At 42.1% G+C, this 13,497-nt stretch overlaps 1 protein-coding gene across 1 annotated transcript in view; it reads right to left on the bottom strand.

Moving 5' to 3' along the window:
• The window catches only part of ctnna1 (catenin (cadherin-associated protein), alpha 1), a 111,635-nt gene that overhangs the window by 37,444 nt on the left and 60,694 nt on the right, over positions 1-13,497 (bottom strand). Inside the window, exons 8-11 of the mRNA XM_071916457.2 lie at positions 10,772-10,852; positions 10,321-10,473; positions 1,282-1,374; positions 431-587 (exon numbers count right to left, since the gene is read on the bottom strand). Coding sequence (XP_071772558.1) covers positions 431-587; positions 1,282-1,374; positions 10,321-10,473; positions 10,772-10,852 — 484 coding nt within the window. The remainder of the gene's footprint in view (positions 1-430; positions 588-1,281; positions 1,375-10,320; positions 10,474-10,771; positions 10,853-13,497) is intronic.

Raw genomic sequence — 13,497 nt, 5'->3', positions numbered from 1 at the left:
TGCAGTCTGTCCTTGGTTGGAGGTGAGAGGAGTCACTCTGCTCAATGCTTAATGAGAACTCTTTAAGGCCATGCCTGACAACCCATTTGTGTGCCTTAACACACGTGACAGGATGTCAATTTCAGACCTAGTTCTGCTGATGCTTCAGTGCTTTCGTCTAGCTTGTAGAGTCCAATCAGCCTTTGTACATATGGCTCTCATCAGAGAAGACTAATACCACTGCTCCTCCAAAGCTCTTTCTCTCCTCTTAACAATGCTCTTAAATGCTTTGGTACAAATGTATCTAAATAGTGACCAAGAGCTCAGGCGGTCCACCAATTAAGAGTGTGCTGTTCCCCTTTTAAAACACCATTTATCCTGGCCAAACCAACACAATAAAACAGTTATCTTTCCCATGCATAGCTGAAACATGCAAATGAGTACCACTCACCAGACACACACAGGAAGTCATCAATGGATGTAATGTCATCAACAGCATCGGTGAGGACGCGGACCTGCTTCTCCCACTGCTCCTTGAACAAATCCATATTGTCCTGGGCCACCTTACTGTTGGGCTTGGCAGCAAGGGCTAACGCTGCATTAATCACCTGCAATCACCCAATTACAACCATTAAAGCCCCATTACAGCAGAGCCCTCAGCCACAACATTAGCATAGGTTGATTGCACGACACCCCCCCCCTCCCTCAACCTCCCATACCAACGTTTGGACCGCGGCACAAAGTCAATTCATTCCTGGGAGTGATTAGGGACATGGAGCGTTTTGAAGGAATGAATGAAATAAAATGAATGGCTGCTTGTTTTTTTTGTGGAGAAACACATCTGTGGATATCAAAGCTGAGGATGAATGGGAGTCATTAGATGAGATTAAAAAGAGCAGTGGCAGCACACTGGAGAGGGCTGGCAAGGCTAAGGGGTAGAGAGATCAGGGACTGGGAGTTGGCACAGCTAGGGGTATGAGGAGATAAGCTCAACGTTGGCAACATGGACAACAAGACTTTATATTTTCAGGGTTTTATTTCCTGACACACTCTATCTGACTTGTCTACCACTATATTCATTAAATTAAACACCTAGGGTAGGGTCAGACAAATGGGAGTTAACAAAAGATCTAAGGTGTAGAACTGCAGGGTTCTGGTCAGGGATGGAGGCTGGCAAGGCTATGGAAATGGGGGATGGGCATTTACTGATTCAAAGGGGTTGAACGAGTCCAGCACAGGGGAGTGGGGTGGAGAACAGAAGTGAGTGAGGTGGGTGGGGGTTGGGGCATGACAGTCAGTTACCTGGGGGCAAAGGGTTTCCAGTTGGGAGGCTGCCATACGGACCAGCTTCACTCCCTCCTCATTGTTGGAGATGGAGCATGCCAGGTTGGCCACCTAAACAACAAACAATTACAGGAGTTAACATTAGAGAAAGAGAGTTAATGAGAGCGAGAGAAAGAGAGAAATGCATATATACATAATGCATCGTAGGTATGGTAGCCTGGCTCAGAGATGCTTCCCTTTCTATCAGAAATGGAGCAGCTCTGTAACACTACCAATCCCCGTGGAACACAAAACCCACCGCTGGGGATTAACTCATAAAGCTGCTAAAATGATACAATATGATAGCACAGAGGGAGGGAAAGGAGGAGGAATGGGAGGGGAAACAAAAGCTAAGCTGTTGGATGAATGGATGAACAAAAGTTGTATGTTTGTTTTCCACTAGAATAGTTAATTTATCAAAATTCAAATGCCAGTGGTGGCTGATAGTTCAAGGAAGAGGTTCTTTTCAATGATTAAATCACCAAGCTGCCACATTGCCATTACCCTCCTGGAATCAGAGAGGCAAATATTCCTGACACTTTCAAAAACCGAGCGGCCCGGTGAGAACGGGAGTGCTGAGCTAAGCAAGTCCCGCTCCCCGCTGCCAACATTTATAGTTTGAGAGTAAATTTTGTTGTATTGACCAACAAATCAAGCTCTCCAACAATGTAATTTCTAAACATTTTTGCATCGGCCAGAGGCAGAGTAACATTATGAATCCACTCTTGTTCAACAAATTTAGGTCAGAGAATTTAAAGATTGCCATTTGTTGGTTGGGATGTGCTGGCAACAATGTAGCACCAGAATGCTTAGGATTTGAGGTATTGTGCCAAAATGGGATTATCCAACGGGTAGAAAATGTGCTCAAATGTGATCAATTACAGAGACAAAACCAACAGATCTTGATAACACTCTGCCACGATAAAATTCTGGCCCTTAATACCCGTTTCCATTAGGTACCTTCTGTGTCAAGTTTTATGGAATTGCTGAACCAAAACTAAAAAGCAGGGAGAGAGACTTAAATGTAGAGTTAAACTGAGCGTTGATTGGAGCACTGGTAGTGAACGCACCACTAGCTGCAAGAGTGGCAGAGTGGATGAGAGTCTCTGAAGGCTCCTCTCCTCCTCCTCCTCCTCCTCTGTCTCAGTCTCCTCAATCCTTCAAGAAGCACTCCCCCACTCACCCGCCCCACCCACACACACACCACCACCCCCAGAGAATTCTGCTGAAACGTTAAAAACCTGTATCCCAGCTCTGATGACAAGCACTTATGCCAGTGTGCTAGCAAAGCATTGAAGTATTGATATAAACATATCCTACATAACCATGCGAACAGACATCCATGGACCACAGGGAGAACATTCAGTGACCAAAGAGGGGGGATGAGCGTGTGGTTACATAAAGACCAAATGGCATTGTATGAAGATTCTCATCTTTTTATCCTCATGATCTACAGGCATACATTTAGCCCATTCACATAACGTATCTGGCTTTCTCTCGCTCGTGCTGTGATACCACTGGAAATTGTAGCCATTTAAGAATAGAGGGACACCGTGCAGTTAGCCACCTGATGAAATCCTGTCCTTGAGTCAACTTATGCCATTCCACTTGCCATGCTGTAAATCATGCCATTCAATCAAAGTGTCAGAGGAGGGAAAAACAACTGTTCAGGCAACTAATACTGCATTCACATGGGACACAGGAGACGGCAGAGTGCACACCGGGTATCATTTTACTAGACGAGAGCAGGACGGCAAAGTTAGGTGAGGCCGGCAGAGAATACCGGCAACAGCAAACATCACTTGCCATCAAACTAAAAATAATTAACTTTTTGCCGCCCGCCACTACAGAATTACGACCGGATGTGTGACCCCAAGTCTGGGGTCGTATTAATTATACTACATTTCATGACTCCATCATCACTCCAGTAATTTAAAAATATGTGTATTCATAGTAGGAAGCCCACTGCATTCATAAAATTACACATTACCTGACAAATACCAAAATATCAATGTCTTGGGATTGCACAATCAATTTGATGTCTAAAACCACGCCAAAATTTTAAACTGACCACAAAAAGGCATCAGTGTAAGTCAAATGCTTTAGTATTAGCCGACAGCTTTCTCGACAGCACAATGAGAACACACCACATACAAATCCCGTCTAAATATATCCTTTAAATGTGATCCATATAGAATGGTGAGCAGTCAGGGCTTTGTTTTCCTTCATTTCACCATACAGTGTTTCCCCTAAGATTTTTTTCCAGCAGTGTGTGCATGCGTTTCCACATTCGGTGTGCGTGACCGCATACACTGATACACACACACACGTGTACGAAGACTGATCACTTCCCAGTGAAACAGAACATGAAGATTATAAATTCAAATGAAAATGCTCAATAAGTTGTTTCATATCAAGCTCGACAAATGCCAATAACCTAGCCATACATTGGAAAACATAGTTGCCTCTTTCGTTCGTTGATAATCTCTGCCTCTCCAGCAGGCTGTTTTGGACAAGCTACATTTTAAGTTTACCTCAGCTGATGTCGCCTGCTGGCTGCATCCCCGCCATTTGCACGGCCCATAAAAGTTCCATCAAAGCGGGGCATCCAACACACAGCTGAGATAAAAATCAGCTGGGAGTAACAAACAAAATAGGAGGAGTATGTATCCACCAAACAATGTTTGCTACGTCTTTGATATGAAGTAAAGAAACTGATCTGAACTCATTAACCCACCGCAACTGCAGTGTTAAGCACAAGCTCATGTTGGCTATGTAGGCTATGAACAGCTCTGCGGTTTTCAACGTCTCTACTGTCAGATTATCTCTGATTGATTCATTTTAATACATAAAGACCAGAGCGCTATATTTGTCTGGACGCATCACGATAATTCCGTTGTTTCATGTCTTTTTAAATATGCAAAAACATTTTATTTTTGTCAGGAGTTAACGTTCAAAGGGAATGTAAATGAAACCCGGGCAGACTCCAGCTGTCATTCAGCTTCATGTTCTGATATGAATAATGGCTTTTAAAAGAACAATGTTCTGCTGATTCTAGGGTAGAGGAATTGTTTAATTGGGCTTACAAATTAATGTGGGTTGGTAGCAAAGTAAGTTTCAACCAATGGACCATCTGCCTCTGAGTAGCCTATGTTTGTAAAACTCAAGATCTCATAACGACGGTGCATGAGATTCAGCAGCGGCACTGCGCCGCTCCTGCCTCTATGTAGGGGAAACATTGCCATGGCATCATGCACACTCGCATTCGGCATGCTATCAAGTTGCCAGCTGCACTTACAACAAGTATTCACTGGCTTGTAGAATGAGACAGCAGGAACCACAGAGCACTTTATGCTACTTCTCACTCTGGAAAAGACACAGCGCTGGTGGTGAGGTCAGGATATTGTAGCTCCATTCACTCTATACACAATGTATCGGCAGTAAAATGCCAAGCATATTCAGTCAGAGGAGAAAGACAGGAGTCCTACTGCGACCCACCTATTGCCCAGCCGACATTCAAACTGTGGAGTATGAACGGGCTACTGTGTTACACACATAGATTACACCGTTTCTGGGGATATACTGGATCAATGCCTGTGGCTTGATGGAGGCATTTATGAATTTTTACTTGTGGTGTCGACAAAGTCTCTATGGCTTATGATGACTTATCGCTCCAAAACCCAGAAACAAAACAGGATGTACAGTCAAGACAGGATAACAGCTATTTGATCTGAATACTGTAACTCCTGTCTAATATTTTCATTGGCAAAAACATTCTGTTGGCTGGCACAGGCATCCTTAGAGCCTCAGAAAACACTGCATGTCAAATCAAACCCATTGCGTCTCAGCTGTGAATTTTTCCATTTCATCCTCCTCATCTCATCAGGATAAATAGGCAAAATTTTTTCAAAGGAGTGAATTCCAATTTAATTTGTAGCATCATATAAGAACATTTAAGCAGCTGTACATTCTGCTCTTTTTCTAGGCTGCACATGGCATCCTCCTCTGCTAACTCAGTGCTAAAATCTCCACCTCGTCCTGAGCAGCCTGGAACCTTTAAGAACATGGCCTTGAGGCAACAACACTAAGCTCAGTCTATTTTTTCCCTGTGCTCTTAAGATGATGCATTTCACTGCTAAAAAAAATGGTCCTAAAAAAGAAAAAAGAAAACCATTCAAATAAACAGTTTTGTACTGTGAACATATAGTATATTGGCATATAGTGTGCTTTAAGATTGGGCTATGTTTAATGCAAAGGCAGTCTAATAACATTAGGAACAAGGTGAATAAACTATGAATGCAACGTGCAGTACTTCAGTAGCATATTCCAATAGCTAATTCACATAAGTAATCGCAGGGAGATACAATGATCTCAGAAACTTCAATACAGTTTGCACTGAGCATTCCTTCCTTTTAGAACACAAAATTTTAGGACTTTGGTCTCAACTTTTTGGTCATTTTAATTTTACTTAAATAGCACGGAGATATTCCTCTTAATGCCACTCTTCTCACAGCCAACTGCCTTGAGTGGTGTTGTTGCAGTCTGATTTACTTGTGATTAGCAGAGCCTCAACACGCTGTATATTTACATGGAACACTATTGGCTACATGCCAGAGACACAACCTTCTCCAACCCGACTCACAAACTGTGTGTTCTGTGTGCCGATATTTCTACAAAGTGTGAAGAGAATTGGATAAAGATGAGATATTTTATAAAAATATACAGGGCAAAATGCACTATGACCAATGTGCTGTCATATTGAGTCAAACAACGATAGCCACACTTTTTAGTTATGAGCTGGCTCAGACATTAACTTTAGCGAGCGCTCGCATTTCCAGACACTTTTCCACATTTTGTTTTGTTTCATTTTATCAGTTTGTTACCTAAGAAAGAGTAACCAAGGGAACATGGTTGTTATATTTCAAACCAAAAGCCACCCAGGCCCTTCTACTAGGGGTGGGCAGTATACAGAAAATCTATTGAAACCAACACTACGAGTCCTTTTCCGACCTAATTTTCCACGTCGGTATGTTCGGTAAATACATTCCGCCCGTGCAGTCCAGTGCGCATGTTAGTTTAATGTGAAGCAGCTACCAGTAGAATATGAAACTTGATTAGTTTGGCGACCCCTCCAGTCCCTTAGTGACTCCCCATTTGTTCCCCCCTCTGCAGACTGCAGACAGAAGACAAATATGTATCCAGAAGACGTTACGTGACATTAAATTGCCATAATGCAAACCAGATAATGGGACTGGAATAAACTTGTGTGAGGTGGCAGGTTATTTTTCATGTGTTGATCAGGAGCAAAATTCAGGTCAGTCAGTCTGTCCCTTGTCCATTGCTACAGTCTTGCTAAGCTTTGCAACTGCAGTGGCTACTCTGTGTGTGACACAGAAAAAAAATTGCCTGCCGATTACTTTAGGTACAATTAGATTGAGCTAGCAAAGCAGTTTTTTTTGCATAGCATGTGGAATTTATTACGTTTGCGCAAGGCTAAGAAAACTCTCGCTCGCCTTGTATTGAGTGATGAGTGACATTCGCTCATCCAGTGTTTATGTATAATTAATGTCCAAATGACATCCAGCCCTTGCCAGAGCCGATGTGTTTATTCTAGTTCAAAGGTTTAAGGTGGTGGGAAAGAAGGCAGTATACTTCACATGTGTGAAGGTGATGCACTGACGCTCTGGCAGGGATGAAGGCGTCAGGATGGTCTGAATATTTTGGTCCAGACAATTCCCCGAAAGGCAGCTGGCAGTCCCTGCACAAGCCACCTGTTGAAAAACGGATGGCTGACCTCCAGTGGAGGATTGTGCATGGGGCAATAGCTACAAACAGGTATCTGGCACACCTGGATCCAAGCACTGGGATGGGTTGTACCTTCTGTTTAAAGCCTGAGACTGTGTCACATGTTTTCACTGAGTGTCCTTGGTTTAGTCTAATTGAGAGATTAGTGCAGGGCCTGGCGAAGACCTTTTCTTTTGAGGGTTTTATTTTTGGTCCCAAATACAACAAAATGAAGAAGTCTGTAATCTCTCTTCACCAGCAGTGTGTCAAATGTTTCCATATTGCACTTCAGTTCAGTGAAAAAGGGCTTGTTAGCATTGCTAATGATTACCAAGTGCTTAATGCAGAAAAATAATGTACCACAGTAGAAAATCTTTCCATTTACCCCTTGATTTGAAAAGATGTGTTCTACTGTGTGATCCGTTGTGTAGGCACAGGTTAACCAAATGTACTATAGTGCAGTCTGTGTTTCATCATGAGCAGTTAGTGCCATTATGAGCAGTTAACTGACTGCCATTGTGGTTTCCTGTGGTTTGGAAAGAATTAATTGCATGGTTATAGCCCCTTTCACAGATGGAAAAAAGTCTTATTGAAGCTGGCTTATTCATGACTGATTTCTGCATGAAAGGGTCAGACCAGCATTTTTCAAACCACCAGTATGTCGCCTTCCGACCGTCATGAAGCCGGTTCAAAGCTGGCTTTTGGTGCTATGTAAAAGCAGTACTTTAAATGCCCTTTTTCTTTTTCACATTACATGGTATTCATTGTTATAACGTGTTACAGTAGAACACGAAGACAACCAATCAGAAACTACCATACGCCATCGAGTATGTTTACCTGGAGCACGAGATACAGCCGCTTTGGCAGCTTGGTAAAATCTGCAATGTCAAACTAGCTTTTACCCGTAGATACCAGTGCCGTTGACGACTACTTTTGGCATGATGTCTTCTACTGGCTGTGGTTAAGTTGTTTAGAAGACTGGTCTCATTACTACTAGTTGTAAGTATAACCCTCCATTGCATTAGTGCACGCTTTCAAACAATAAAAACAAACATAAAACATAAACAAAACTTTCTTCTGTAGTCACTGCCGTCTTTAACAGCTGATCAGTGTAAATAAACGCTTGTGCGTGTCTTGCGTTGCTTAGCAACAAAAGCAGTCGTGACTGTGTGAATGGGTACACGCTGGCAAAATTAATGGCTTGCTGAAAGCAGTGTGAATGGGTTTAGAACTAGCAACGCCACATTTCCAATCACGCTTTTTTACCGGCTTCTCTTTCTGAAAGGGGCTTATTTTTCATGGAAAAACTGCCCAGGCACCAGCTCTTGGCACTAAGAACACAGATGGCAGTGTTTTGAATTATACAGAGCACACTTATCTGCTACCTAGAAGTTACAGTAGCTTAGTGAAAATGTTTCATCTCCCCTGTGTTTTGGCCTCTCCAACTGCAAACAGCCCATCGCTTCTCTCACTCATCTCCCTCCCTCTCATCCTCCTCAATGAAGCTGACCAAAGGGTGAAAGCGTTTTGTTAGCCGTCTAATTAGTTAACTCACTTGCTAGTTGAGATGTCTGCATAGAATGGAATGGGCAGCCAAACTGTCAACTTCAAAAGTTCTGACTTACTTTTGCTGCTTTGCTAGCTCGAACAACTGAATGCATTCAAATTCTCATCATAAAATGTATTATAGAATAGCCATACATGTGCCCCAATGTGTAAAAAAAAAAAAAAAAAAATTTTTATTAAGTGTAGAAAATAAATTTGGCATTCAGTGTTGAGTACTTGGCATTCAATGTTGACTTGCAAGTTATTTGTAAAGGATAGTTTTTCTTATTTGTTACTTATGCTGCTGAAATACTTACCTGGATTTTAAGGCCTTTTTCTTGTATGCGTATATGAACACCACACAACAGCCTGATTCAATCCAAAAGTCTCCAAGTTCATTGTGAGAGGGGCTCCATCATATACAATTGTGTCCAACAATTAAATTGCAAAAACTTTGTTATCATTTAATGCAATCCATCTTTATCCAATCCATTTACTAACAAAAGTTGCGCATCCTATTCTTCCTGTATCCCAGCTAAGTCGTGTCAACGCTCATCATACAAAGTAGTGGAATGTTACGGGAGTCCATGTATGTCATCCTCTAATGCCACTTCTGACACTCAGGCCTCCAGGAGCCACTGGAGGGACCACTCCCCAGTGTGGTCCCCTTTTCCCTCTGATGCTTCAGCGACTTCCTCAGTGCCAGCTTACGCTGCTCTGCCTTCGACCAACCCGCCCGGCTACACTCTGGGCCAGCCGCCCAGGGGGGGAAGTCACTTCCAAATGTCAGCCTATGACGCTCTGACACAGGCACTCAGGAGATGGATTGAAAGACCACTAATGAGGACAGCTAATGTTACTGTCAGCTTGTTACCGGCTGGAGACCTTCGCTTTCCCTTGTCTTTCATATCTGCATTCTCTTCTTCTAGTGCTGCAGCACTGGAGACTTAAAAGCCACAGCCATTCCAAAAGGAGGACCCTCTATTAAGGAAATGAGACTAGCCACAGTGAGGGAGTACGGGAGAGATGCAAAAGGCCCCTCATAAGACATTTATCTTCCTAAATATCATTGTGGCACACACACATGGGAGAGGACAGCTTTACTTATGCAGTCAGTCAATAAGAAGTAGGACATCCAACTGTTGAGGCAATGAAAACATTTCCCCAGAGGTAGCACTTAACCTTGGGCTTGGGATAGTTTCGCTCCTTTGGCTAGGCTTAAAAATTTGATTTGTTGATGTGACCACCCATACCAATGTTGTGTTTGCCCACTACAGCATCACAGTATCAGATTGCAGCCTCTTCAATTTACAGAATGCTGCTATAAATATAAAGTGTGTGTGTGTGTGTGTGTGTGTGTGTGAGTGTGTGTGTGTGGGGTGAGTGAGAGAGAAAGTGAGAGATGTGTTTTATCCAACTATATCACAGAAAATAATTTCAACTTTTAGAGTTTTCATTAAAAAAAGAGAAGCATCACAGCTTGCCGTTTTCTGAGGCGCTGTAGTCAAAAGTTGTTTCTCGGGGGAATCTGCTTGAGATCAGATTCTAGGCAAGCTTGATGTAGACTGATGTTTAGTATAAACCAAAATGTCTACAACCCACAGGATAGAGGGCAAATTTATGAATGCTCCCTGTATTTGAGCCACAGTGCGTTTTGATCATTTCAAAACAATTCAAAAAGTTACAAACCTCAATCAGCTTATTGGCATGCTCACGGAACACCTGTGCGTACTCCTTGACTTCCTTCTCGTTGCCGTTCTTGGCGGCTTCAATCAGGACCAGGAGGGGAACATTGGTTTCCAAGAAGGAGTCAGAGACATGGTCCATTACAGCTTTACGCAGCTGTGAAGAAAGAAATGGAAAAGGGCACTGTTAAAGTAATATGTCCCCCTGTGTATATGCAATGACATCTTACAGCACAGCTTGTAGACCAGACTACAAGGCACACCCACCCTCCATATACAAGGTAGACAATAGCCTAGTAGGAGGACAGCTAGACAGCTATATTAGCTGTACTACAGAAAAACATATATTCTCTCTGTTCCAGCAAGGAAAACAAATATTTTTACATTAATGACTGTGTGCAAAAATCAATGTGGGGTTATACGAGAGATGGAGTGACAGAAAAAAGGAAACAAACCTGTCTGCGCAGGTCCCTGGTCTTCTTTGTCATCCTGTCGATGGCAGTGTTCAAGGCATCACTCCTGTCCTTCCTGCCCGCCTGAAACATGGACATGAGAGAGGGATTAGTGGGTTGTGTGGTGCCGATAACTCATCTTTTCCTTGGGGAAGACACGTTGACATCATCATGGTTACCAGCTGTATAATCAATAACTTTGTCCAAATCAGTTACAGATTTAAAAATAAACCAAAAAAATATATTTTTTGGTATATATATTTATAGAATACATATTTAATTTTCCACAACAGCTGTCTCAAGTGGATGTCCACATGACTTAATACGTTTTAATGATTCCAAGTCTAAGGATGAGATTGAATTTTCTCAATTTGGGTCCCAGGTTAAAAAAAAAGTTCAGGAATCTATGGGCTGTTGTGAACAAGAGCAGAAATTAACAAAGCTATGCATATAACATAAGAATATACAGGAAAATAATAGAATCCCATGAAGAGGAGATGCTTACTTGGTAGCAAGCAACTAATGGGTATATGGATTAACAAAAGGAGTTGGTAAAGTGGATTTTGACTGTGAACAAACCACGAATGTAGGCAAACGTATCTTAATCACCTGTAAAAATATATATATATTTCGGTCTTTAAAAAAAAAAAAAAAAAATGTAAAAAATTAAAACATCAAGCTAAGATACTGTATTGCAACTTTGAAAATATTAATATTCCAAAATTTCCCCCCCAGTTTCCATTTCCCATCTCTTCAATGGGGTGAAAGTTGGGGTGAGCAAAGGGTCACAATTTACTGCACACAGCTAACGGTGTTAATTATGCACAGTAAAGCTGTGGCAAAGATGCCACACAGCTAAGCAGCAGTCAAAGTCCTAACCACTGTTCCCCACTGGTAGCAGAGAGACGTTCAGTCACATACCCCAAATTGCTCATGCGCAAGTGAAAATCTAAATCTTTCAGGAATGATGGAGAGAGAGAGAGAGATATAAGGGAATAATAAAATTAGAGGAAAATTAGATGAACAGGAAAGGGCAAAAGAGAAGGCAAAGAAGCAGTTGGACTCTGGGCTGTCCCATCCCCCTTACACTGCTGACATCAATTGCAACATAACAGCATGTATGGTGGTGGCATTGACCTGCCCCATCCCCCACTGCCCTTTGCCCATCAGGGGGTTGTGTACATAGTTAGGGGCCAGGCAGCTCCAACGGCACTAATCCACTGTGATTTTGTGCTGGCTGGATGCAGTGCTGTGGCAGGTTCTCTAGTCTGCTCTGCCCCTACTCTTTCAATCCCATTTCATTCATGCCTAGCCTGTATTTCATTTCCACACTGGAGGTTCTGAAGCACTTCTTCAGGTGCTTATTATGGAGGCGGTTTCTCTGCAACGTCTTTTATGATACTCAAGTGAGTCTCTCGCTACCTGTCTCCTTTAGGACAGATTTAGGAACATCCCTTTTCAATAAAACCAGAAGTCCCCTGGATTGTGGAAAAATAATTTAAATGAAAATAAAGTGCCCTCTTTGGGCCTAATGGTCATGGACCGCTTTGTTACTGATCTTCTTCCAGCCAGTTCCCCTAACTGGAGGTCCAATCAGATTTTCACTTTGCTTTTCTTTTCAAACAACATTTGGAGATCCAAATCAAAAGCTAGCACAGGTCAAATCCAGGGAGTATACATCATGCCGCCTGAGACTTAAGCGTGTTTTTTTCCCTCCCTTTTTTTCCTCTCTCACACTCTGCAGAGGAGTCCCAGCGGGAGATGGAGTCTACCACAATAAATGTGAGAATGACGGCGGCATGCCAGTCAAGTGACCTGGAAAGTCACAGCCAGATGCATGTTCAGTCTTGGTTTAAGACCTGAGAATTATGTTATTACATTAAGTTATGAGGGTAAATATTTGGTGCTTTTTTTTGTTGAGTGCAGTTGGTCAAATCCTGACTAGCATGGTAAATGAACACACAGTGGTAACTGGAGTCAGTTCCTAATTACAGTGTTGACCAAATATTACAACATAGTACAACACAACAACAATCATCTAAGAGCAATTAAATGGCATATATATTTCAATTAACAAACTTGTCTGAAAAATTATTCAAACTCAGTTCAGTGGGCATGGGATGCAAGTTAGCTTTTCAATACCAACTACTGCCAAAGCGCATAATAAGATTTTCATTCTGGGCTTTCATAAATCAGAATTTCTGTGTATAACAGGTGCCAGGAAAAGAGAGTTGAAGTTGGGTATGGAAATTAGAGTTAAACTTTATATTATATCCTGTATCTCTCATCTTTAGATGCTTAAAATTTTGTCCACTCTGAGTACCCTCATACCCATCTCCACCCACATTTAATTATTAAGGAAACCAGACTGCACTTCCACCCACTGAAATGCAGATGTCATTCTCAGTGTGGCATTCTGTAAGGTGCTGGAAGTATAGCCCTCTTTCAACAAAACCACAAATCAAATTCATTTTTCTTTGCCCGGCACTGAAAATGACAAATTAACAGTGATTAACAGCATTTTGATTACTCTGATCTTACCTTGTGCGTCACACCATCAAGCAAAGTATAGGGCCTAGTCTATTACATGTGCAAAGCTACTCTAATTTTACTTCGGAGCAGCTGGCCATACATCACATGCCTGTGCTCAAAAATTAAAGCACTGCACTCAGGATGTATAAATTATGGATAACAGCCAGACACCCTATCTTAGCATTTCTATAGCATAC

The sequence above is a fragment of the Centroberyx gerrardi genome, chromosome 16 (assembly GCF_048128805.1).
Source record: "Centroberyx gerrardi isolate f3 chromosome 16, fCenGer3.hap1.cur.20231027, whole genome shotgun sequence".
In the NCBI taxonomy this organism is placed as follows: Eukaryota; Metazoa; Chordata; class Actinopteri; order Beryciformes; family Berycidae; genus Centroberyx; species Centroberyx gerrardi.
Note: the sequence above shows the minus strand (reverse complement) of the source record. Positions and strands in the feature narration are given on the sequence as shown.